Source organism: Physeter macrocephalus, chromosome 2 (assembly GCF_002837175.3).
Source record: "Physeter macrocephalus isolate SW-GA chromosome 2, ASM283717v5, whole genome shotgun sequence".
Taxonomy (NCBI): Eukaryota; Metazoa; Chordata; class Mammalia; order Artiodactyla; family Physeteridae; genus Physeter; species Physeter macrocephalus.
In genome coordinates this window covers 123,229,468-123,257,110 of record NC_041215.1, presented here as the reverse complement: position 1 = coordinate 123,257,110, position 27,643 = coordinate 123,229,468, and the positions used below count along the sequence as shown (strand labels likewise).

Below are 27,643 nucleotides of genomic sequence, written 5' to 3'. Positions count from 1 at the left end.
CTTTAGTTTTTAGAAGGATCTGGGAAAGCAGTAGCAAAGTCAACTCAGTTTGAGTGATAGCCAGAGAGTGTGAGTTATTTTAATTTGGGGCACCTGGGAAAACCCAACACCAACCCCACCCCCCCCAAAAAAAACCCAAATGTGTGTACATTCCTTTTTTTTTTCCTCCCAGAGGAAAAAACAAAACAAAACTTCTAAACCCTTCTGGATAAAAATGAGACTAAAGCTTTAATAAATTAGACCTATGTCAGTATTCCAGTTTAGTATTCAGTTTAGACAGTAGCTATGTTATAGTTAGCAGAGTCAAATCTGAGTACACAATCTAAGAATTATTGTACAGCAAAGACTAATTTGCCTAATTCACCTCCTGGATAGCTGTTACTATGCAAATAATGGCAAGCACTAAAGCTTTGAAAGGAAGGATGACTTGCAGACATTTATGATGTGTAAAAGTTTTAGTAAATATTCCACCTAAAACTCCAAGAAGTAGGCAAGTATTGTCCTCTTACCACCCAGGTAATGGAAGACAGGAAAGGAAGCTGCTTGTGGAAAAGCATTTAACTAGGAGTCAGAAGACGTGGGTTTTAGTCTCAGCTTTGCCAAAAATGTTTTGTTGAGCAAGTCACAATTTTGCTGTAATCCTGCTGGACTTCAGGTTTTTAAAAATTTAAATATAAATGTGAAAATATGGGGTTTAGATCAGATGATCTTAGTCTGGATCCATGGATGACCAGGATAATCATGGATGGACTTCAGGAGATCTGGGAAACTTGAGGTTTGTGCACAAATGTTGTGCCTTTGCCTGTGTGTGTGTGTGTGTGTGTGTGCGCACAAGTGTTAAATAGGGAGAGGGTCCCTAGCTCTCATCATATTCCCCAAAATCGCCGCCTCCTGTTCTTTCTTTCTTTCTTTTTTTGGCAGCACCACACAGCTTATGGGATTTTAGTTCCCCGACCAGGGATTGAACCCAGGCCCTCAGCAGTGAGAGCGCTGAAGAGTCCTAACCACTGGACTGCCAGGGAATTCCCCACACTGTTCTTTCCTTTAATTAAAACCCCCTAGGAGGGCTTCCCTGGTGGCGCAGTGGTTGAGAGTCCGCCTGCCGATGCAGGGGACGCGGGTTTGTGCCCCGGTCCGGGAAGATCCCACATGCCGCGGAGCGGCTGGGCCCGTGAGCCATGGCCGCTGAGCCTGCGCGTCCGGAGCCTGTGCTCCGCAGTGGGAGAGGCCACAGCAGTGAGAGGCCCGCTTACCGCAAGAAGAAAAAAAAAAATAAATAAAAAAGGAAAAAAAAAAAACCCCTAGGATACATGATCTCTCAGGACCCTTATAGCATCAGTAATTTGTGATCCTCAGGGAAGCCCAATGGTGGTTTAAAGCCATCTAACAGATCTGTATAGTTTAAAAGTTAAGATAGGTACGGAATATTGGCCCTGAACTCCATAATAAAGCAAAAATGTGGTCATCCTACAATTCTCTGCAGGAGTTTGCTCTTGGGATAGATAAAGATGCAGTTAAGTATGCTTTCACGTGTGTCGTGATCCTCTGACATTCACAGGAGCATGGCGTTTCTCCTCATCAACCTTGCTCATCCTTTCCCCAGCCTGCTCTCCATATAGTGGTCAAGGCTGGGTAGCAGCAATGGTAAGAGGGCTGGGCGGGTGTGATATGGGAGAGAGGGAGTGGAGTGCGTAGGAAGGTCCAGGGAACAAGCAGCTTGTCCTGAATTTACCTACTTGGAAAGTACTGTAATTGGCACTTTAGTGTCAGCTCTAGTATTTAATGAAACGTTTTATAATCTTGTTGTGAATTCTCTTTCTAAGGATTAATGATTACATTCTCTTCCCATTTTTTAAATGGCATTTGAAATAACCCATCTGGAACAATGTAGGTTAGATTGCCTTTGAGGACCACACCAAAAATGTGAACCAGTAATTTATTGACGGGCAAAATTAGGCTTACACCATGGGACAATTAACACTAATCCATGAACCTTGGAAGCAATTTGGACCTAAGTCTCCATTCAAGCCAAACTGGTGTTCAATTATTTGAGGTGTTATTTGGGTACTTTCCTATTTGCTCAGGGGCGCAAAAGGCTTTGGCTGTAGACCAGAGAGCTTAGAAAACAAAGCAAGTATCTAATTCTTGGATTTCTCAGTGTGATGTTTGTATTTAATAACTAACATTTACTGAACACAGTGTCTCTTAGGTGTTTTGCAAGCTTTGATTGTATTGTCTCATTTAACTGATTATATTGTCTCATTTAATCTTGTGAAGGAGTTTTTTATTTCTCCCATTTAGCAGATGAGAAAACAGAGACTCACAGATCTTATGCAAATTGTTCAAGATCACAGAGGTAGTGAGGGGTCGGGAAAGGTGGGATTCAACTATTGCCTGGTCTGCACTGCTCCCATGTGAATGAAAAGTATTACCGTATTTCTTAAAATATTGTTTTTTTACAACTTTCATTGTAGAGAACAAATTGGTACTTTTTTTACTCGTGAAGAGAAAAATTTATAAAAACCTATTCTTTTGTGATTCATTACCTTTTTCCCCTAGTTATCATGATGTTATATTTTAAATTTTGCTTCAAAAAATCATTTGATATTATATTACTCCAGAATGGGTCTAAATATCATTTCCAAAAGCGTGAATATGACTTTGTAGAATGGCTCTGAAGAGAGACGTACAAGTAGGGAAAGATTCAGGAGCAGATGAAAATGAACCAGGCTGCAGTTCATCAAATGAAATAAAAACTTGGTGCGAGGGAAGGTTCTGATGGAGTGTGATATGATACAGGCAATTGTAAGCAATTAACCACGCCTGGTAGTAGTTATCCACCAATATATGTCTCCCGCCCCACTTTCTTACCATGCTACGTGTGATGTGGAAGGCCAGGTAATGCTGGGTGGGGAGAGTGAAATCACATTGAATTAGAGATCGTAGAATGACGTTTAATAAGTAGATAGCTTAGTAAAACTTGTTCTTTCTGCCCTTCTGGCTAAGAAATTGGTGGAACACTCATATTCTCCTCCAGAACATCAAAGGCCAGTTTGTCTCTGTTGCAATTGCTACTCTTTTCAAAACAAAGTTTCTCGTGATAGTAACAACTGAATCATAGATGCCTTCCACCCATTTTAGATGAACTTATTCAGTATTCTGCACTTACACATGCCATTCAGTAGATTATTCCTTGATTGTCTGTTAGGAATTAGAGAGACAATATTGGAAGAGTTGGGTAGGACTTCTGAGGGCCAAGGGAATGTCTTTCAGTCAAAGATGGGCTAATAACAGTACCCCAGGATCACTGTGCATAGCCAGTTTGGGTACTTAAAATGAAGGTGATTTCAAGGGCATTTTTTTTTCTATTAAAAATAGATGTTTATGAGTTTCAAAGCATAAAGAAGGCAAGGGCCATTTCCCATTTTGCAACTTCAGTATATTTTTCCTTTAGTGCTTTTTTGGGCAGTTTCAGCTGGTTCTAAGAGATGCAGAGGCCGGCAGGGGCAAGATGATAGAAAAATCTGGTTAAATGGCCAGAGACTGGCAGCTCAGTCTTCAGTAAGCCCTGCTTCCCTCAGGAATAGCCCTCTGGATTTATTTAGCCTAAATTTAAACAACATTTAAATTCCTTCCTTTGGGAAGCTCTTAAACCTCCTGTTGAAGGTTTGTTTTTCAGTAGATTTGCTTCCCAACTATTTCTCTTCATCTTATGTTGTAGTTATAATATATACTGTATTGTAACTATAAGAATTTTTATCCAACTCCTGGTAGATTTATTCCATGTCATCAATATTTACTTGTATCATTTTGGAAAAATGGAAATAACCCCCCAAAACTTTATACCCCTAGCCTTTTGGATTTAATATTTGAAGGGATTTATAGTTATGATGTTTCTTCTAATTTATTGTCTGAGCAAAGACATTTTTGATTTAAAAAATTGGGTTATGGAGGCATTAGCATCAATGTAAATCAAAAGTAGGTTAAGACTGATGGAGTAACCAGGCAGAGCCCACCCACTGGATAAATCAAATTTGGTTTACTTATCTAAAAGTTACAGCAGGAAGTTGGCACAGAGAGATTGGCAACATGCTCTGATAATGTCAGAAGTGCAAGCTTCTGAGTTCTTCGTAAGGGATCTCACCAGTAGATGTGAAGACAGTAAGTCTGAATGGGTGAAGTCACATCAGAACTTTTGGAAATTCAACTCTCCTCCCAGCCTAGGACGTAAAGCTGAAGATGCACTGCACATGGGTTGGTCTAGATAGGTGTGGGGAGGAAAAAAAAAGAAAGAAACAAACAAACCCATCACCTGAGCCAGGTGTGCCTCATTAATCTGGGGGTTTTATACTATAAAATATGACACAGTGCGTGGTATAGTACAGTGCATTCAGGCATGAAAACAACCCTAATTTCTTACCCCCAGCCTCCTCAGGCTAACCAGCTTGTTCCAAGCACTTCCCTGAAAACTGTTTTCTTACCCTGATGCCTTTGGGAGTCCTGGTAACAGACGCTTAGACTTGCACTGAGAAAACACAATTGATGCAGACCTGAAATTGAGTACTGTCGATGGTTCTATTATCCCAGGTGGCAATTTATTAAGTTAAGGTAAACTCTAATCCAATTATGTATCAACATGGGAAAATATTGACTTCCCTTCTTTTCCTGTTGGAAACTTAAGGAGTATTAAATGTTAGTGTTCTGAGGAAGTTCAAACAGCTTTCCTTACAACTGTCTTGCATCATGGTTAGAGAGAGGACCAAACTCTTTTCAAGACAAATGCTTGGGTGACTGGCAAGAGTTTAAGCAGATACCTTGGCAACATATCTGTTAAACTGGGCTTTCTTGCTGCAGAAGGGAGACATTCCTCTCTCCACTCTTTTAAAAATTTTGTGACTTGAAATTTACATTTAAGTTGTATAACTGTTAACTTTGTTCTATCAGGAAATCAAGTCTCAACTTTTCTTAGACATGCTGGTCTCTTGTATCTCTTCCAACTAGCGTGACCCCTTTTCAAAATCATATCCAAGCTTTAAAAGGAGTTGAAACTTCGTCTCCACTCTAAACTTCTGATTTCTCTGCATTTTCAAGCATGGAGTTTCTACCTCCTGTGAGCAGTTATTTTGGTGACCTTGATTACTCTGAGCTCCTAGGGGAGGAGACAGTAAGCTACTTGCATGCAGGGATCCTATCTTATCCACCCCCTTTAGCCCTCTGTTGAAAAGATAGGTGCTTATAGCTGCTGTTGAAAGAAATAATAAATAAACCCACTATTTAAAAGAGCTTCATAGATAAAATGCTTTCATTCCTTGCAATACTTACCTCTTCAGCATCTGTTTCCATGAGGATCAGCACAATGTCTCACACTTTGGAAGGGATGGTAAAATAGCTCCATTTATCCTTCGGGTTAATTTATATGACTTTCCAGGAATTGAGCACATAATGTCCATAGAAATACAAACACATTGATAAGACTATAAAAAGCAAGGGTTAGTGTGAGAGGTAAGACCAAATTAGGACACATGTCACGCGGGGGCCAGACTCCTGGATCCACCCCATTATGCTGCGGTACATGAAGGCGGGAGGGGTGCTCATGGTGATGGCGGGGAGTTCCCGTTGTTCCCCTCCCTGCTTAGCCATCCCTCCCCATGGTCACCCCCGGGCTCGTGGGGGCTCTGCAGGACCATGGAAGGCCCTCCAAGTCCCTCTACTGACCCCTGACTTCTAACTCTCCTTTCTTCCCTGACAATACAACCCAGAAGGTGGAGGTCTCTTGTGTCTATCTGCCCTGTCAGTAAGGGGCCTTTAATCTGTTTTAGCATGAAAAATTCATTAAGACTGTACTATTATTTCATCAGTGAAATCCTCAAATTTTAAATTAAATCCATAGGTCTGGTTTAGCAACCGCCGTGCAAGATGGAGGAAGCAGGCTGGGGCCAATCAACTGATGGCTTTCAACCATCTCATTCCGGGGGGATTTCCTCCCACGGCCATGCCGACTCTGCCAACATACCAGCTGTCCGAGACCTCTTACCAGCCCACAGCTATTCCACAAGGTATGGAGGAATGGAGTCGGGGGTTAAGATGCAACTCCCAGTCTTGTTCCCTGCTGCTTAATTGATGCAGTGAAATCTGCGGTGTCCTTGGGGCTGTTTGTATGTTCGTTACATTACATCAGGTTGTCCTGAAAGTACTGATACCTGTCACATTTCAGGAACATAGTTCTGTGACCTGTCTGAATCTCTCTAGATAAACTGTGTTGTGATATAATACTGTTGCAGTATTTTAAAACAAAACAAAACAGCATCCCTAAATAAGCATGCAATTTGCTTTTCATTTGTTAAAACTTTACATTTATACTCCAGTCTGCAATTAACTGAAGTTCTGTGATGGCTCCTAACTGCAGTAGGAATAGAGGGAAGGTAAGCTTTGATAAAAAGTCCCTCTGTCTTAGTGCATAGAGGTGAATGGGAGAAATGATAAAACTAAATTAGTTTGCATTATGAAAGATAGCATTGCAGGCATTCGAAACTATACTATCACACCAATGTTCAGGTGCTTTGGAAGTATATTTGATAAGAAACTTGAGACTTGCAGTTCTTACGTGGGTTAATCCTCACGTTGATTAATAACATTCACTACCAAAATAGGTTTGTTCGCACTGTTGATGTGATTTCTGAATTTCCGTTCTGGGTGAGTGTGCGTTGAAAGTATGTAGATAAATTATGTACTTGCACATATGTGCAGAGATGTGGCTGTATTTGTTATAAGTGGTTCTAGACTTGAGTGTCAAGAAGGACAGTTTGAAATTTACATGTGGCTGTCCAGGATGTACTGCTGATGGCTTGGTGACTGTGAACTTGTGTACTGAACTTTCTCTGCTGGCCTCCAAAGGAGATTTATGGCCGATGACCTTCTTCCTTGCAGCCGTGTCGGATCCCAGCAGCACGGTCCACAGACCTCAGCCGCTTCCTCCAAGCACTGTACACCAAAGCACTATTCCTTCCACCCCGGACAGCAGCTCTGCCTACTGCCTCTCCAGCACCAGGCATGGATTTTCCAGCTATACAGACAGCTTTGTGCCTCCGTCCGGGCCCTCCAACCCCATGAACCCCGCCATTGGCAATGGCCTTTCACCTCAGGTCAGTCCCGTGTTTCCAGACAGACGATTTGCTGTATACCAGAACCAAATAGTCAATTCCCCGAGGCAGTCATATAATGAATTGCCAAATTTAAACCATAATGTATTCTTTATACAAGCCACATGATTTCAGTTTTCTAGTTTCCTTTCTCTCCACCCTTCCTACAGGCTGTATCAAAAGTTGTAGCTTAGACTTAAAACCCAAGTGACTTTTAATGTAATCACAGAGATTTTATGTTATACTTAGTTGTCAAGGCATTCATCTTCTCCACTCCTTGTTCTGGGTTTTGGGTAAGAGGTTCACACGCATTTTTTTTTTAAATGGTATTTGGTCAGCTGATAGGGTTGTGAATAAGAACACTTAATAAGAAAACACCAAAGCTTTTATACAATATTTGGAGAGGAGGTTAACAAGTTGTGTGGAGAGAGACCCAGCTGATGACTACAGAACTCTAGGATAAATGAGTTATAAATGCACAAATTAGGAGAATTACTGCTCTTTGGGAATATATAGATATTTGAATGTTGTAATTGTTTTTCTAATTTGCATTGGACTGTGAGCTTTTCTTGAGAGATTATATTAATAAATTGCCTTGATAATTGCATGTCAGAGGGTTGGTTAAATTTCCTACATGTGGCATCTGTCTGAGGTTGACATTATTAGCAGTTGTTTAAATACAGATCACTTGATTTTATTAGAGAGCACTTGGCCCAGGTGGCAAGGAGAGCTGCCCGCTGAATTTGGAGAAATGTCACGAAGGGGTTGCAATCTATAATTGCAATCGAGAATCTCTTCAGGGCTGAGAGTGAGAGTTTTAACAGCTTTATCTTTTCTTAACCCCCCTTTTCCTCTTGGTGGTTAGAAAAACAGAGAGAAGCTCAGAATGACACAAATGAAAAGTGAAAAGACAATTATACTCAATTACACACTAATCACTGACTATCACTGCTGCCTAAACACCAAGAGGGCATTCTAATAGGCAGAAAATGAGATTTTAATGGCACAAAGGGTGGCCAAAATAACGACTCATATATCTTCGCCTTCTTCGTTTTCTTCAACTTGTGGTTTGCGTCTTGGGAGTGGAGTTCCTGGGCTCTGCACAACGGTGATAACTCCGAGCAGCTGAAAAGTTCAAAGCCGTTGGAGTTGAAAAGAATGAATAGCAAAGGCAATGAAATAAACATTTCTGCCTAAAGGCAAAAGTTCATAAATCCTTTTTTGTAACAGTGAATGTAATTAAGTTTCATAGATTCCTATAGCACATCCTGGGATAAAAAATAAGAGGTGGCTTTAAGCCTCAGCTGAAAAATAACAACATGAAAACAATGGATGTGCTTCCTACAGGAGTTTAATACCTTTAATTTCCAAGTGCCGGCATCTGTGAATGTGATTTTGCATGAAAATCATGGATTTAATATTAATAGATTCATCTTTAAATGTCTGGATCTATAGCATAGAAGCTTCTTCCACAGTTTAGAAGTAACATCAGAAGTAGTTATCTCTGCAGTTTTATAAGTCATTTGGAGCCATAGAAGAGCTTTTTATGAACATGATTTAGTTGAAAGTTGGCATAAAAGTAAACTTCAACTCGAACCACTTCTGTAAGGTGAGACCCAGGATTCTTTTGGCATTTCTTAGTGTTCGAGCATAATAAAAATAATGACACGAACCTGTATTCTCTAAGTGAAGCTCCTAGTTTCTTGTATTATAGATGTCTGCTCTTGTATGTTATAGGAAGTATAAGTGTATTATACTGTGTTATATAAGTGGAGGTATTAGCACTTGACCTTGAAACTGTTAATCCTTGATTTCAAGAAGCCTGGCTATGATTCCAGAGTTGGCGGTAGGGTGGGAATCATTCCAATATCAAGCCATGGAAAATTCCACAGGCAACTTCTCCTGTATTTCTTTACTATGCTCTTACACATTATGTTAACTCCTCACTTATTAAATCGCAAATATCTAGGACATTTTGCATTTCTACCATATATTTCCTCCTCAACCCACCACTAGGAACCCATGTTGTCTTAGTTCTTGTAGCGTCTCCAGTGAGTTAGAAAAGAAACGAATAATATGAAGCTCCTCCTTATTTCCTTAGGGAAAGTTGGAGGAAAAAAGACTGAGTGAATCAATATCTTGCCAGACATATTTACAAAAAGATGGAATAGGAACATTAGGAGAGTTGGGAATTAAAACTCAGATTTCTATAGCCTTTAAGATTTACCATTTCTCAGGAATGCCTCTATTTAAGCAAGGTGGGGAGGTGTGCACTACCCTGTTTTTGATTGTTTGGCTTTATTAAAAATATTGTAAAGAAAATTTGAAGAAAAGAGTCCACGTCTAACAGCTGGTTTACCCTGTTAACTAAAGAAGAGAGTAAAGAAACGGTGGTCATGGCTTAGTCTTTTTGCTTGCTATAGAGAAGTGCTTATTAATATGCTGGATCATATAATATTAAAAATGGAACTAACCCTGTGACTGCCATTTCTCCTCTTCTCCTCCAACTTTTCCACTTCCTCTGTCTCTATCTGGACGTCTAATATGCAGGCAAATCAACTGAGGCCCAGAGAGCTTGTGGTCACAGCACTAATAGTGAGAGAGCTGGGACTGGACAGAGGATTCGCAGCTCCTACTCTCGAATCTCATTCACGATAGCACCCAGTTGGGTGAAGAGGAGATAGGTTTCATAAAAAATAGAGGCGGGGGTCTTATTCATATTTTAAACTCATTTTATAGAAACTAGTTTTCTAAACTTCGGATTTGGGTTGATTAACACTCTTTTTGCTAATGCACTCTTTGCATGCTTTTTTGCTTTACACATTTTTCTTATCAATCTTTTAACTTCCCCCAATAATAAAAAGTACTTCATGGTTATAGTAGAAAATGGAAAAAATTTTAAAAAGGTATCTCTAGAGTAGGAAAAAAATTCCCCTGGGGAGCCACTGTTAATATTTTTGCATATTGCCTTTCAGCTCTTTTTGGGGCTTATGCTTAAAAAATATATATATATACATATACATACACACACACACACACACACACATAATTGAGATAGTATGCATGTTCTATGTTATATAATATGTAACTTTGCATCTTACCCATCCCCTGCCTTTACCCTTCATCATAGGTCTTTACCTACCTATTAATTTAAATTGAATTGGAGCTAAAGTGTTTTGAGTCATTATGATCGATTCATTGTAAATCTCTTTAGTGGATGCTATTTTATTGGTGCATTTTATTTGATTATTTTCTTAGTGTCATTGAAATCGATGTATTGTTTGCCACTCAGACTTGGAAATCATGAGTTAGAATGTATGCGAACTGTAAAATCGACTTTCTAGTTTCTTGTCAAAGAATTAATAGACACCATTATGATAAGCAAATTGTTTCTCTGTTTGTGTGAGGGATGTAGTTGATTTTCCTTTGGGGTCTCTAACATATCTGCTCCCTTGAGCAAAGATTCTTTTAAAGCTTGGAATCAGGGACTTCCTTGGTGAGCCGGTGGGCGAGACTCCGTGCTTCACTGCCCGGGCCGCGGGTTCGGGAAACTAAGATCTCTCATGACCTGCGGCCTAAAAAAATAAAATAAAATAAAAATGCTTGGAATCAGAGCCATTAGTCAAATGGTGTTTCTTAGATTCCCTCAGTGCTTTTCCCAGAGAAATTCTCAGCTTCGGGAGGGATGGGTGTGAAGCAGTGAATCAGGAAAAGGTTACACTGTCCAGCTGGTGGGAATAGAGTAGTAGTAGACTGACGGGCATCTATGACATTCTAAATCTCAGAATCCTGATGAAAACTTTTAGAAGCTTCGGTCGTATCCTTCCTCAAGTTGCTAAAAGCATCTGTGTGTTACTGAATCGTTGGAAAAGTGTATCTTGTTCTGAGGGAATCCATAACTGTGTCTGGGGAATATTCCCATTTTATTTATGGAAAAGTTGAGGCCGGCGCAACACGGTTAGAGTCACTGGCAGAGTTAAAAGCCAAGTCTACCTCTCTTGCAGTTATTACTAGTTCTTTAATAAACCAAATTACACATTTCACTTGCTGAAGAAGCATAATGTTGTAGAAAGTTTTCCATGGGCTCCGGCACTGATATTCAACTCTGTTTTCCTGCAGGAACTGCCAAAAGCCTTCACAGATGGAGGGCTGGGCCTCACACTGCCTCAAAAGCTGGATTTGTCAGGGAACTTTCGATTCTCAGGGATGGGTGGGTTGGGAATAGGCTAATTCCCTTGAAATTTTCTACTGTCTCTGAATTTCTAGGACCATCCGAACTATATAACCCTTTCAGGAGATGAGGCTTTTATAATGAATGACAAAACACGATCTGAGAAGAGAACTATTCAACGCCCTCCACCCTGCAGTAGCACCCTCTTTTGAAAAGTGGTGTTTTCTTGGTGTGGGAACACCACAGAAAGAGCAAAGGGAAACAGAGACCACGTATTTCCCCTCCAAACCCAGCTGGTGTGTTCCCAGCACCTTCCTGCACGTGCAGGAGAAAACAAGGAATGCCGACTTGGAATACGGAGTGCCAAGGAAATACTACCATATGCGCATACTCAAGACGTGAGACTAATTAACGTTTGGCCCATGTTCTTCTAATTAACTTTCCTTTGCAAGAAACATTACCCTCACTGCTCCTCCCACCTCCAAAACACGCAGAGCCAAACCCCCAAAACAAGGCCAATTAAATGAACAAACTTATATCATTTCAACACCCCCCTACTCCTACAAACGCCACGGTTCCTGGTGACAGCTTCTAATGATTTCTTGAGTGAAATACAGTATCAGTGGGTTACACTAGGAAGTTATCTAGGAGGCTTTTTTTTATTGTTATGTAGTATACAAAAATGGGCCAACTTGGCTGCATTTAGGGTTCATCAACCATTGCAAATGATTCTTCGAATGTTTTGGGTTTGGTAAAACCTAAAACACATTTTGCCAAGCACTTTTCCTCCTTAATTTTTCAAACTGTGTATTTTAGGGAAAATTTGATCCATATGGTTTTGATTCATTTACTCTTATATCATTGACATTTTTTTTTTTTCCTACGGAGCCATTTGATATCCAAGAAGCTTTCTGAGCCTTTCCTACGTTCATTTTAAGCATTTTCCTCCTTAAAAAGAGGAAGTCCTCTTCGTAACCTCAGAGGCTATAAATTTTGAGTACTCTCTCAATTCAGCAATACTTAAAAATACATTTGGTATAAATCTGGATTATTATGAACACATTTTATGTTTAGAACAGATGGGCAGATTTTCGTTGCTGGTTTATGAGTGAAACCAATGATAAAATAAGAAAATAGGCTTAAATTACAAAAAAAAGTTTTGTTATAGGCAACATTTAACTGTTATTAATAAATCCCCACAGTAAGATCTATGCTCAGAGGCCTCATTTCAAATTTTGGCCAGGTCTTGTGTAAGATGTAATTGAATAACCAGTACACCTGTCCTATTTCATGGATAATCTACTGAGGAAAGAAAAAATTCTCATAAAGATTTGTGTACCAGGCTTAAACATGCTTGAATGTTTGCTCACCACTCAGCACCTCAGGAACAAAGAGTAGGTCTGCAGATCTCATCAAGTTTATCGACCATTCATCTGTTAAGTCTGGTTGAATCATCACAGCTTTGTGGGGATGAGATACTGCCTCTGAAACAGACCCAAGAAAGAGCAGATATATCTTTACACTAAGGAGATTGTGGTTAATGGTGGAAGACGTCAGGATAAACTTTTGTTCTTATTCACATTTTATAAAAGAAAATTTTTAACTCTACCACCCATCCAGTTACTTTTAAAGAATAATATTAAAATTGAGATTATCAGTGTGTAATGTATGTAAATTGCATATTTGGTGTCAGCTACGCTTATTAGGCAGCTTCTCCATTTCATGCATATATGTATTAGACTGTCGTGGTTCCATTTCAAATCAGATTTCAATTGCTTAGCACAGTTTCTTTTGACAAACATTTGTTACTCCTGAAACTTACTAGGGAGAAGCATTTAAGCATTAATATGTGTACACAGAACTCAAGACTGCTTTTGATTTTGCTTGTCATTTCCTGGACCGCGGTGTTCACAATTATCTCAAATTCCTTAGCTGCAAGGCAAGATGAAGGATCTTTGTCCATCGAAGGTGTGCGGTTTACTACATATCGGTTTGTTATGCAAATGGGGTATAGTCATTAAGAATGATCGTGATGGGTACTTTTCTGTTTTGTATAGAGAGAATATCCTTTTCACTGTGGTGTAGCAATTCCTTGGTCTTCTTTAGTACTGTTGATACATGTAAAAGCAGTAAGATTTAACCTGATGGCAGGGCCAGCTCCTGTTTCAGGAGAGCTATTTTTCTGGACATTTTGGGCACACATCCAGAAGCTACTTGATGCCAGGCCATTTGTTTTGTCCATTTCACACACAGGTTGCAGAACCTGTGCCCTCAACCTACCTTTATCATCATGAAGAACCAGACAAACAGGTGGCCTGCCACCAACTCATTTCCAAACAAAGGCACTACCTTTTTACAATTTCCAGAAATTCATCTGTGGAAGAAAAAGGAGTGCTTTTGATTAAAGAGATTGATTGGGTGTCAAACAAAGCTTGGACAGAGAGACATTCTGTACAAAAGTGGCAGCCTCTCCGAAGCTTCAGCCTCTCTCTGTTTCATTTCTAAAGCAATTCATGAGCTCAAAACCAGGGCTGCAGAAGCCTTTACATGTTTAGGAAGGCTCAAGGATGTTTATGATCATAAATAGGTCCATTTCAGCTACACCAGAGTAACCACTGGCCATTTGCATGTTTCCATTCCGCCATATTAGGTTTTCAAGATATTCTGCTTGGTGGTGAAAACATTGCTGCTAATCCATTTGTTGAATCAATGCAGGCTGTAATTGACCTGGTGCCTTTGGTTTTTCTCTGAAGGCTGTGGTTGCTACCCTTAAAGAGCATGAGGAGAGCCCTGGTTTATGTCAGCCCTAGCCACAGCCTCTTGAGTTAGTTGGAGAATTGTGAGAGAAACAAGTACTTGGCCAAAATCTCTTTTTTAAGGGAAGGGAGGGAGCAGCGGCCACCAGTGACTGAATCTTACATCATGTCACTGAAATGAGCCACAAGAAAACCTTTCTTGCTGAACTAAATGGATTTAAGTAGAAATTCCATCAGCTACTTTCTCTTGTACATTAGACAAAAAATGTAACAACCCCAAGGTTTTTAGGCCCATTTGAATTCCTTTAGCCATTGAAGAGAAAAAATTGAGTGTGATTGCTTGGTCTATAACTAAGCTACTGGAATAAAAAGTATTTCTTTTTCGTCAGTAAAACATAGGAGAGCCGTGCTGAATTCTCGTGTGAGGCCAATGGTCTGAATCAACCCTTTATATGTGGTTGGAATGCAATGTAAAGCTTTTAATTTATTACTGCATTTGCAAAATGGCAATATCTATAGAAATCTCAATACTTGCATATTTATTCAATTAGAGGCTGAATGTGTGCTTTGTACTGCAGACACAGAAGACTGGATTCAGTCATTAGTTGTATACTATTTTTTTTTTTTTTTTAAAGAATCTGTCTCTGCAAAACAGTCTGGGTTTCATCAGAGGTGTATATTTTTCAATGTATAGTGTAATATTTAAAAATTCCTCTTGACGTTTAGCTAGAGTTCAGTAAACTAGAGTTTCTGAGATTAGTGATTCTATTGTCTCCACTGATCAATGGAAAAGATGGTAAATTGGGAGACCCTTTGAGATAGTGCATTTTGTAGAATCAAAGGGCTGTGTTTCTACCTTGCACGGAATATTTCGGAGCTGTGAGATGACCGGGCAGGCTGTCCTCAGCACTGAACTAATGAAGGATGCAGGCATTATTTAAAGAAATAACCATCTTTTCCCCCTCCAAAAAATACTGATGTCTCATTTTGGGCAGCTTGCATTACAAAATCTAATTAAACAGTTGCCGATTAAAAAAACCCTCTATATCACTTCTCGGCCTTTTGGCTAAGAGCAAGTATAAAAACCCTCTGAAGAGCTGACCCTCTATATATAAGATTCCAAGGGAAAATTTCTAGTTCAGTGTGAACCCTTCTATGACACTTGTAGGCAAAATTTCTTGTTTTAGTCTCTGTTGATGCCACATTAGTGTGTTTATACCTTGTTAAAATACATACCACACTGTATTATAACATATCCATCCCCCTTTGGACCATTAGCTTCTAGAGGCATGATACTAGGTCATAATCATCTTTGAACACCCAGAAACCAAACAGTGTCTCATAATAAAGGCTTGTTCCCCAAAGTGGGCTCTTTGGAATAGTGGTTTGGGGAAAAAGGATTGTCAGTCAACGATCTGGTAAATATTTCAAATTATATCCCTTTATCTTTCAGAGTCCCAGTGCACATTAGCCTACTAAAGGCTCTGACAAGTCTTGCAGTATAGAAACATGTTTGCTTAACTCAGTGTTCTCTAATTTAACTGGGGATCCCTTTTGTTGAGTATCAGACTACCAAGTTTTGAGGAACATTTCCTAGGAAGTGCCGAATGAAAAAAATGGGTAGAGATCCAACTCATGATTTGTCCATTTCTAGAATTGTTCTTTAATTTGTTTTCACTAGTGAATGTTTCTTCTATTTAATGTCTGATGTTATCTCCTGCTTCAATACATTGTCACCCTCTGCAAGTGACCTTAGCAGGAAAAAGAGTAATTTTAAAGAAGAAGCTATGAACTGCTTAATAATGTTAAGATAGGCAGAAAAAGGGAGTAAAAACAGAGAGAATTCCTATTTAGTGAACTGACGGCCGTGTGGGTATAATTCATTGATCTAAGCAGGAGCCCCAAAGTCAAAAGCACTAGATTCCAGTACTTAACAGCCACTCACTAGCTGTGTGTCTTCAGGCAAGTTGCTTAAACTATCTCAGCTTCTGTTTCATCCTCCTGTTAAACTTGGGAGATACTGAAAAAGGATCACCCTATAGAGCTACGCTGAGAAACACAGTACTTGAAAGGATTAAATGCATTTTGATAAAGTGATAATACTGTTTGTTGCAACAGAGCTCTCATTATTGTTTGCTGAAAAATATCACGCAGGCCTCTGACAAAAAAACGTACTTTTCTTTGTCCCTGTTGAAGAAGACAAATGTGGAAGCTCAATACCATCAAAGGAAAAGCAGTTTCTTGGTGGACTGGAGTATTTTAAGGTATTCTACTCAGACATTTTAAAGACCTAAGGACACATATTGGTGTCCATTCAGAATGCAGTCGTAATGCTCCTGGGATATGAAACTCACCAGAAATACAACGTACAAAAATTGGTTTTGTTTGAGTAATTCAGATCACAATAACATGAGAACCCACTACAATGAAAAGAAGAGGCAACCATCCTTCATTCCATGGGTCTAAGAGTAGGGAGGGGACAGGGTTGTCCTATTGTTTCCTATTCTTGTTCTTGTTTTGATTTATTGAAATGTAATTTCAAAAATTTATTTATTTACTTATTTATTTGTTTTTGGCTGCATTGGGTCTTCGTTGTTGCACGCGGGCTTTCTCTAGTTGTGGTGAGCGGGGGGCTACTCTTCGTTGCGGTGCGTGGGCTTCTCACTGCAGTGGCTTCTCTTGTTGCAGAGCACGGGCTCTAGGCGCATGGGCTTCAGTAGTGTGGCACACAGGCTTCAGTAGTTGTGGCTCACGGGCTTAGTTGCTCCGCGACATGTGGGATCTTCCCGGACCAGGGCTCGAACCCATGTCCCCTGCATTGGCAGGCAGATTCTTAATCAGTGTACCACCAGGGAAGTCCCTTGAAATATAATATTGACATGAACTCATTTTTAAAAAATCTACGGTCTAGCTTTTATGATACTAGATACCTCAAAGGCAAGAGAATCTGTTGAACGCTATACTTCTCTCTCACCAGCAAAAGAGAAAGGTAGCTAAAAGAACAGGTGCAATAGCAAGGTTTTAGAAAGTAAGGGGCAATCTAAGTAATTTTGATTTAACTGATTGGGCAGTAGTCCTTTTATCACTAAATTACAAAGACTATTTTGTCAAGATCTGTAGGAGTAGATTTAATTTCCGTAGGTCAAAGAACTATGTATATGGCCTCACTGTGGGTCCTGGATGTTGCCAGCTACTTCAAGTTGCCTGGGAATAGGAGACATAGCCACTGCCCAATTTATGATCAAGAACACAAGTAAGTTTTCAGGTGGAAAAGCAGTGCAACATCTTTATTGGTCCAGTGTCCCTGGAGTCGGGAAGGTGGGGGGGATTAAAGTAGGTAGGACTTTAGCTTACTGGAATAGTAGCTTCTGGTTCTTAGAAGGCTGTATTCTCAGATGTTGTCCCATATGTATAGAGTTGTTACAAATTTCCATGCATCTTAATTGAAAGCTTATTCTGCCTTAACACAAGACCTGTGAAACAGGGCAGAAAACACTTCCTGAAGGGTAAGTTCATTCTCAGACTTTTGCAAGGCTGTGCACTGCTTTCCCGTAGTTAATAGAAACAATTTTCCTGCTATCTACTCGTTAAATCAGTATCACTTGATCTTTTCAGTTGGCTCTTTTCTCTGTCCTAAGGACTTATCTTCCTTCACATGAAGAGAAGTGTAGGGAAATTTCTCTTCTGTAATCTTCAGGCGTTTAGTAGATGGAGTCTTATGACAGGGACCTTGGGCAGCCACAGAAACATTTGCCTGCATCACACATGATCTGGAAGAAAGAAGAAGTTTCACTGTTGAGCCGGGCAAATTTTTCCTCCCTCAGTAGCCTGGAATGTCTGCCCTCCACACAGTTGTAGTATCGGGTGGAAGGGGAAGTTTTTGGGGAGTGAAGATACAGTGTAGCCCAGCACCCCTATGCTTCAGGGAGGCAGTGTGGAGGTCCTTCTTTCTAAAAGGTAACGTGGACACCTGGGTTATTGTAAAGTTCTGCGTGAATCTCAGACAGAACTGGGCAGTTAAGATTCAGCAAGGTGTGCATTTAGGAATGGTTATTAGGTGAATCGGCCCTGCATTTTCTTGGATGCCGGCTTAGCTTATGGGCAATTAGAGATAAAGTTTTAAACACCATCTCACTGAAGTACTGTGGGATGCCCAGCATAGAGCTTTTTCCCTTTCTATATTTGGAATCCTAGGTCTCAAGAGGTCAATTAATATTTAGCAAACGTCCAGAAGTAGTCATAAAATTAAACCAAGATACATGCTTAATTTTCTACAGTCATGTTTTTGAAATGGTGATAGGTTTGAGTGCTTACTCTTTTTTTTTTTTTTTTTTTTTTTTTTTTGTGGTATGCGGGCCTCCCTCTGCCGTGGCCTCTCCCGTTGCGGAGCGGGATCCTCCCGGACCGGGGCGCGAACCCGGTTCCCCTGCACCGGCAGGCGGACGCGCAACCACTGCGCCACCAGGGAAGCCCTAGTGCTTACTCTTTAGAGGGCTGCTGTTGTTTCCTGAAATAAGAGTTAACAGCAGGTAATGTCATTCCTCTCAGAAAGAGTTTGAGACTCTCTGCGTTAAGTGATGAATGAGGGTATCTGACCCACATCTGTTTTACATTAGAATGGAACACTGCCCTGACATCGTTAGGAGCATTTGTCAAGATTCCCTGGACAGAGCTTCTGTAAATTACATGCTGCAAATGTGTCAGGGTCAGATAAGAGGATATCATTAACTCCCCCAAGTTTACTCAGGGCTCTGTCAGTCCGTCTTAATATGCTAACAGCCAACAATTTTCCTTGAGCCGTCTTGCTATATTTTTCATTCACAGAAGAAAAAATATGTATGCTACACCCTACCCCCCCAATATCGCACATGTTCCTTTCTCATAAATCACATTAATTGTAGACATGGTCACAAAGCATATTAAATGCAGGCATGCGTAAATGAATTAAAACATATGAGAATTTTATTACGGCCCATGGTGGGTCTAACATAGTCAAATACCAACTGTATTAACCATACTTTTTCATTTAGGTGAAATGAGCTTTTTCTTAATGGGCTTTATTTTATTGATAATAGATGGACACGATACGATTGTTCATCACTGTCTAGAAGTAAACTCTGTATGTGTATATGTATATATGTCTCTTGCAAGCCATTTCTATGCTAATTTTTTTGCCTAGGTTTATATTTTAGTCATCAGTCTCTAAAGAATATTGCTATCCGTTTGACAGCTTAGGTCTATTGAGAAATAGGTATTCTAAAGAATCAATAAAGTAAAAGTCGTTCTGTAACTTGTCACAGAGCTGGAGATTAAAGCCCATGTAACACTTAGAGTTTAACTGAGAAGGTACTCACTGTGCTCTTTGCAAATAAAACTTGGAAATATATGCACCATATGAACCACACTTGTCTGACACGCATACTTCTTCATCATGTGTGAAACATAGCTACTTTAAAATGTTAGCTAAGGATTAAAATAAAAAATAAGGGTGTATTTAGCTGGACGTTTTACACGCACTGGTTTTCTATCTGGTTAGGTAAAGGTCAGCCATGCCCTTCCCGTAACTCTGGGTGGGTGAGAAGGTCACCATCCTTACCTTGCTAGAAACTTCTGCCTTCAGGCAACTTCCCTCTTACAGCTTTCAAACAGACAGGGCCAAAAAATCTAATTATTTAGATGCTAATCAAGTGCAGGATAATTCCCAAGGCATTTGAATCTGAAGACAACATTTTCAGGAAAATCTCCGCCGTTGAAGTTTAGGGTTAGTTACAGCCTCAAAGATACAGTCGCTGATATTTAAGCATAACATAACTCCAGTAGTACCCGTATCGGGGAAAAAAACCACTTGCATAAACATTTGAATTTTTTGTTTGGTTGTGGAAATAAATTATATCCAAATTTTAAAAGTTTATAATCCTTAGCCTTTTGAGAAAAGTGTAGAAGCTATAAAAAGCCCCCTTTATGTCATACAAAGCTGTAATTCACAATGGTTTTCTAAAATGCAACTAAATGTGTATTATTAAATGTTAAATCAGAAAAGCATCTGATTGCTTAAGAGCAAAAAAGAAAATAAAGACATGAACCAGGATTCCTGCTAAGGAGAAAAAGAAGCTTCTAGACGTACACCATAATTTGCTAAATCATTTTAGATTTCTGATAAGCTCTGAGCACTTTCAACTGATGGCAAAATCGTAACACTTAAGCCAAGAGGCTGTTTCCCAGACACATTGTTTTAAATGTAAATCTTAACTTGGCTCTTAGTTTTTTATCTTTTATATTTAATCTTACAATAGGAAAATTAATTCAAGAGAAATATGGCATAAAGCAATTGTAAAGAGTTAGTTTTTCCTGGACCATATAATCTCCCAATCAAGATATAAACAACTTATTTGGAATTCTGAAACTTGAGAATGAGCTTAAAAAGATCTTCAACAAAGTCTCTAATAAAGGGAATGACTGAGGAACCAGCAGAAGTCCCAGTTCACGATTCTAAGGCTTGAATTTGTTTTTAAAGGTTAGCCGTAAAACAATTTAGAAACGGTGTCTGGGAAATGTTTTGGAGGTAACAATTTACTGATATACTTAATAGATTTTCTTCCAGATGCCTCACCTAAGAGTTGTACTCAACTAAAAAAAAAAAAAAAAAAAAAAAAGTCCTCCTCACACCTGCGTTCCCAAGGAGACAGAACAGAGATCTTTATAGAAGGAAGACTTTTCCTGTTCATTGCAGTTCCTGGACTCATCTGATATTTAATAAGAATGTGATTGATGTTCAGTAGACAGAACTGGTTAGCCCTGAGTTTCTTTCTTTTCCTGTGAAATTGTTTGTGAAAACCAGGCAATTGTGTTTCTCCTACCTCAAATTAAAAAATAAAATAAAATCAGGCAAAAATGCCAGCCCTGTAATAGAAATAGCTTATTAATGGCTTATGAGGAAAAATCCCCCACTTTGCAACCAATGGAGATTTTATTTTAGGCTTTGAATTACAAATTGCTGTAGGAAAAGCTTATATGAAAGAGATCCTGACAATATTCTTAAAAAGAAAATATGACTGGAAGACATTCCATGACCATATTGGGGGAGTTCTAAGAAGTCTGTTTACCAACTTTGTGCAGCAGAAAGAAATTTCCATAGCTTCCCTTGAACCACATTAAATAGCAAAATTGCTTTTAAAGAAATGTACATAAAAATGTAATGGGACCCTTCCATAGAGATTTGAGGTTTTAAATTATGTTAGGGGAAAGTAATGCATTCTGTATTGATATAGTGATTTTTCTTTTCCAACACAGATTTCCTTTTTAATTTTTAAAGAAGAAGCTGTTACAATGATGTACATTTCTCAAGTTTTCTCAGTGTGAAATATTGAAATAAATTGCGTTAGTTGTCATTATTCATTAATTTCCATTTCAGAGCAAATGTAGGGAAGTATTAGTGCCTCTTTTCCCATCCTCATCTAATTCTTGAGAAAGAAGTCATGATTACAGTGTGTGACCATCACAGTGGAAAGAAAAACTCGTGGGAGAATATCTGCCTCTAAGCAAGATAACGGGTCTCTGGTCCTCTTTATTTCCTCACATTAGCTCCCGCAAGTATTGGGCTGCTGAGCTAAGGGCAATTGCTAAAGCAGGAGCTGTCACGAGCTTCCGGTGTGTGACAGTCATAATAGTGACACGAAGATCCATCAAGCATCCCCCTTGTTCCATTCACACAGCAGCCATCCCTCCTGATTGGATCATGAACTGGGATGTCTTTAGGACACTGTGCCCTGGCACCTTTAAGGAGCTATCTTTCTCTTGCCCTGGAGTAGAGCCTTGGCAGATGGTACCGTATGTTCTCCATCCTCCAACAAATATATTTCAAGGTCTTCCTGTCCTAAGGTATTTTCTAATTCAACAGTTGCAAAAAGTTGCTACGTGAACATCATCAGCTGAATTTTGCTTATAGGAAGGACTCATTCCTTCTCTTTCTAGGATCTTCATGTTTTTTTCCTCCCATAGACAGAATTATTGCGGCCTTCAAAGTTATGCAAACAAGAAATATATGGCAGAGGATTAAAAAAAGTTTATCACAAAAATGTACATATAGCTCATGGGAGAGTGTGCATGTTTTGAATAAAATTCTTCTATTACTCTTCAACTGTGACTGTGTATAGAGTATTACATTTCTTCCTTAAAGAGGTATACCATTAACGGAATTTCAAGTAAGTATCTTCATGAAGGACACTATTAAAAATATATTTCCTTTTAATCCAGTACCACTGGATATTTTTCTTTGAATTTATACAGTTACAAAGTTGCTTTTTCTAAGTGCTTTTAAAAAAAACTTAGCACAGATTATTTACACAGTAAAATATTTGTGCCCTGTGCCATAATCCCCCTTTCATTAAAAATATCACTTTTTTAGTATTTTAATTTTCCTTGTCCATTCTTGCCCATTAGACCAGTACACAGAGAGGTACTCCTGATTTGAAAGGAGTGTGTTTGGCACCGAACAACCTCTACTTTAAAGACTTCTCTTCTAATAGACGTTCGTAATTTGGGCTGAAAGAAAATATTTAATAAATTAGTATATCAGTTGACATTTATGAATTTTCCAAGTATATACTGCAAAATCATCTACATGAACTCAAAGAAAGGCAAAAAAGAAAAAAATATATATAGATGGAAGAATATTCAGGAAATAAATGCATTTGGGGCTATGTTCAGGTTTTTTAAATGAGAAAATGAAGTAATTAACTTACTGTAATCAGCAGTGTATGGGAGCCCCATGTTCTGGTGACTTTTCATCCTCCTTTAGCTGTGACTCCTATTCTTACTTTACTCTGTGACTCTCACTTACCCCTAATCCCCAATAAAACAAAAGTATGCTCTGAAACATACGATTTTTTTTTTTTGGAATATAAGTAATTTTTAGACATTTTGAAAAATCTCAAGCTCAAGAAAATTTTGATCCCTTGGAATGTCTTTAAAAATTTGGGTAAGACTGTGTTGCTTTCCCCACACCAGCCCGCCTTCCCATCTGCTCACACATAGAAGAACTCAAGTGAAAGGGAGACAAGGAAATGGAGAGTAGAAACTTGCCGGGGTGGGATGGTGAGGAGAATCATGGCTTGTTAAAATGGAGGAAGAAGGGTAATCCATAGAAGGTGGTGAACAGATTCTCTTTTGTTTTCTCTTTTTCTTTTTTTTTTTTGGTCTTTTGGGGCTAATTGAAGATGGATCAGTTTAAAGCTTTAGTTCAAGAAGATTTTGTTTAGCTATGAGGATTATGCAGACCCTTCCCAAAGGGGATTGTGGCCTCACTGGTTTTGGAATCTAATTTAGGAAGCTTTCTGGAATGCGAGATTCATCCCTCCCTTCTGCCTTGCTGGTACCCCCTCCATCCAGGATTCTGTGGCCTGAATTACCTTGGTGGATAACCCAAGACCTAAAATCAGGGTTGAGTTTCATTACTGCCCTCTCATCTTGCTCTTATTTGTACACTTTAATCTCCATATGCTTCAAACGTCTTAAAATACAACAGGACTAGGATGGAAATATTGTGCAGTGGTGGGTCCCTGCATTGAAATACTTTGTAAGCAGGTGATATTTTCTGGAAGCTCTTCACTCAGCAGTCGATTTCTTCTGCGATTGCTTTTTGAGTCCCCTGACTTGCATGAAGTTGAGAAAAATCACTTCCTCTCTTGGGTGGCAGTTTTCCAGCTGCAAAATTAATTATCTACTTGCTTCCATCACAAGGCGTTGTAAGGGTCAGCGAGCCTGTGTTTGTGAAACTTGTCACCGTGCTAATCGGAAAGTTGTTCTGTTATCACAGTTTTGTTTTTTTAAAAGTTCTCTTGCTCTCCAGGGTTATTTAAAAAACCGAGCAGACTCTTTATAACATGTTTGCATTTGAGGCTTTTTTTTTTTTTAACACTTCTTATGAAAATGTTAGTTTAGAGAAGAAATGAAAGGATTAGGTAATGGGGGCAGTTATTTGGAGAATCATTTACCGTTCATTCATTCACTCATTCAGTACCTAACATGTGCCAGCCCTCTGTTAGGTGCCGACGATATGAAAATCGGTAGATTACTCCCCTCAGAGCTCTCATAATTCAAAGTAGGGGACCAAGTACTAATTACACAGTAAGAGGGATGAGGAAAACGCGAGGGAATATCAGGGAGGGTGTACTAATTTCTAATTACTGAAGGATGGCCAGGATGGGGAGTGGAGTTTTCGTGAGAGGGAACTCTATGAAAAAAGACACAGAGATCTCAAAATACACAAAAAGAATTTGATTTGGATTCAACTTAAAAAAAATGTAAGCAAATGTTTGTTTAAAATGACATGTGAAACTCCCAGTTGTAATACATGGTTAAACATGATTCAATACGAACAGATATAATTTCTTCCTCCTTCCAACCTTCCGTCTCTGTGTCCCTCCTTCTTTGAATTTCCAGTATGATTTTATCACTAGGGGCACGGTGTCCTCTCTCCCCCACCCTCTCTCCTTCCTTCTTTTTCTTTTCCCTTCTTCCCCCACCCTCCTTCCCCTTTCCCCCTCTCCTTCTTTTTGAAACTGCAGTCAGATGTTATCACTGGACGTGATGTAATATCTCTGCCACTTCGAATGGAGGTCACCGTCTTCGGGACAGCTCTTTAGCAGTAGATTGCCGAAGAAGTAAAACTTGGCCTTTTTCAGTTATCCTTTCGGCTACAGGCTAGGGTCTGGTCCTCCCTGAATTCTCACTTCTTCCTAATCTGCCTGTTTATTTTAGGTAATGGGACTCCTGACTAACCACGGTGGGGTACCCCATCAGCCCCAGACCGACTACGCGCTCTCGCCTCTCACTGGGGGCCTGGAACCTACCACGACGGTGTCGGCCAGCTGCAGTCAGAGACTAGACCATATGAAGAGCTTGGACAGTCTGCCAACCTCTCAGTCTTATTGTCCACCCACCTATAGCACCACGGGCTACAGTATGGACCCTGTCACAGGCTACCAATATGGGCAGTATGGACAAAGTAAGCCTTGGACTTTCTAGGGGGTAATTACTCCTGGAAGGGTGAAACACTTTAACTCTTCCTTGAGAAAGGGGAGCTGCCAGCATGATTAAGCCTTCCATCCTGGTATCAATTTTGTGGCAAAGCCAGCTGGTTGTTCCAGCAAGGGCTTCCCAGTATAATTATTTTCTTAACCAATGTCAACAACATCTTGCGGTTATTAATTGCTGAGACGTGAAAGCTGATTGCCACTAGGTAAAACACAAGGGTTGGCCAAAATGAAATAACCTCTGGCATTAGAAACACATGTTCTTAATGAGGTCAGCTCAAGGATCATATGGGGTGTAATCCCAAGGACACAGAGTTCTGTCAAACTTGTCTTAGGAATAAAAATATTCGTCTCGATCCTTTGATACCTCGGTATTAAATATGACATTGTCAGCCTGTAGCTGATTTTGCCCCTTGCTGTGAATTGTCCCAGCCTGACCTGAAAAGCTGCGTGTGTTTCCTTACAGGTGCCTTTCATTATCTCAAGCCAGATATCGCATAAGTGAACTGTCCACTTGGAGATTAAACTGGCCCTGTTTCCGGTCTCCACAGCCTAGACGTGAAGAATCTTCTCAGAAAAAAAAAAAAAAATCACCCTCTTGGGGGGCGGTCTCGACAGGAGACAAAGGAGAATGATTGATTTTCTTTCTCCAGTAGTTGGTTTCAAATTCTTTTGAACGTGTTGGACAAAAGCAGTGGAGAAAAGGAAGATCCGGAACAATAAAAGACAACTGCAACATTTTAAGGCAATGATTTAACATGGCTACATATCAAATATCCCAACTCTCTAGTGCTGATGATCAAGGAGCTAAAACATTCCATTTGTGTGCATGTGTGTGTGTGTGTGTGTGTGTGTGATTTATCTTGACTGGTTTGGGCAAGCAGAATGTTCTGAAAATATAGTCGGAGAATAAAGTATAACAAGTTTGATGTCCAATGCTGACACTTCTACAACCTTAAAACTGCTCACTCCATGAAGCAGGAACGGAGGAATCCTTGACTTTTACACACTGGAAATGGATATAAAAATAAATGCCACCATTTTTAGGAAGTTAGACTAGATGTAAAGGACCTCCCAGATAAATTATTTGTTATCTTATCCTCACCTGTAATTCAGTTGTCAATACATGTCCTGGATGGACACGTCTTGCTAACAGGACATGGGGGAACCAGAAGAAAAGCTTGTTCTCTTTCTCAGTGTGGGAGAGGTGTGTGACATTTGCCCAATTTAGTTTCATTTGGAAGCCAACCTGGGCGGGGGGAGGGCGTGGTGGAGAAGTGATGTGCATTCCCACAGCTGCTTATCAGTGTGCAATAACTGTGTACCTCATGGATGCTTTGGCATTGGCCAGGGCCATAGAAACAGAATCAGAACTATATTTTTGCAGGTGCTTTATTTTCGCAGCCCATGATTCATTGTGGTAGAATGCAGTGAGGTTTGCCATTTGCTGGACAACCAATACCCGGCTTGCTCCTTTTGGTTAGAGACCATGTTTGAGAATAATGCTTTTAAAATGACTTCGTTTACATTCTTCTCTTTTCTATGAAAGGCAGGGCAACACCAGAAATGTCCATGTGGCTGTCATGTGCTTTTAAATTATACAATAATACCTGAGATTGAAAGATGATAGGAATTGAGGTTTACATACGTTTGTGTGGTGACATTTTAGAATGTCAGTAAATTTGTTTTTTGAGATGTTAAGAGGAACAGGAAGGTGGAATGCAGTGTTATTTATTTCTTTCTATTCTTGGAACCATGAACGAGGTAGGCACAAGTACATTCCTTTTAGAGTTAAGAACTATGACGTAGTGAGTTAGTGAGACTAGACATAGTACTGAGTTTAGTTCCTACGTTGGTCTTAGGGGGTGATGGATCAAGAGAAGCGCTATCTTCGTGTTGCAGCCTCAGCCAACAACAATGTGTTGTAAAAATGTCTTTCCTGTAAAAAGTGCAGTAAATATTTACTATTTATAATGAATAAACAGTTATGAAAACTTGCCCAACACTGCTTTTTTGGGGGAACTGGTGAACGCAGTATTAATAAAAACTTGGAAATGGGGAACCAACAAAGCATATTGTTCACTTGCAATCTAATGCCTTTTATTTTTTAATTAATTTTTTTACATATTCAATTTCTTTTATTTCTTTACCTAGAAATAATTCTACATCAAATATCGGTATACACTTTATCATTATCACAAAAAGTTATTCTGGAATAAGAAGGAAAGACAATCTCCAAATTCATCCACCAATTATCAGGATGTTCCAATGACCAAATCAACCTCATGGTCACCTTGTTCATCTGCATAACTCATTAATATTAATATAATAAAATTTGCCTCACAACTATATATACTTTTTTTTTTTTTTTTTTTTTTTTTTTTTTTTTTGTGGTACGCGGGCCTCTCACTGCCGCGGCCTCTCCCGTTGCGGGGCGCAGGCTCCGGACGCGCAGGCTCAGCGGCCACTGCTCACGGGCCCAGCCGCTCCGCGGCACGTGGGATCCTCCCGGACCGGGGCGCGAACCCGCGTCCCCTGCATCGG

The 27,643-nt window shown here is 39.6% G+C and overlaps 1 protein-coding gene across 1 annotated transcript in view; it reads left to right on the top strand.

Annotated features, from left to right (window-relative positions):
* PAX3 (paired box 3) overlaps positions 1 to 27,096 on the top strand; it is a 93,099-nt gene extending 66,003 nt beyond the window's left edge. The window contains exons 6-9 of the mRNA XM_007105348.2: positions 5,891 to 6,056; positions 6,928 to 7,142; positions 24,825 to 25,071; positions 25,566 to 27,096. Coding sequence (XP_007105410.1) covers positions 5,891 to 6,056; positions 6,928 to 7,142; positions 24,825 to 25,071; positions 25,566 to 25,600 — 663 coding nt within the window. The 3' untranslated portion in view covers positions 25,601 to 27,096. The remainder of the gene's footprint in view (positions 1 to 5,890; positions 6,057 to 6,927; positions 7,143 to 24,824; positions 25,072 to 25,565) is intronic.
* The last annotated feature ends 547 nt before the right edge of the window (positions 27,097 to 27,643 follow it).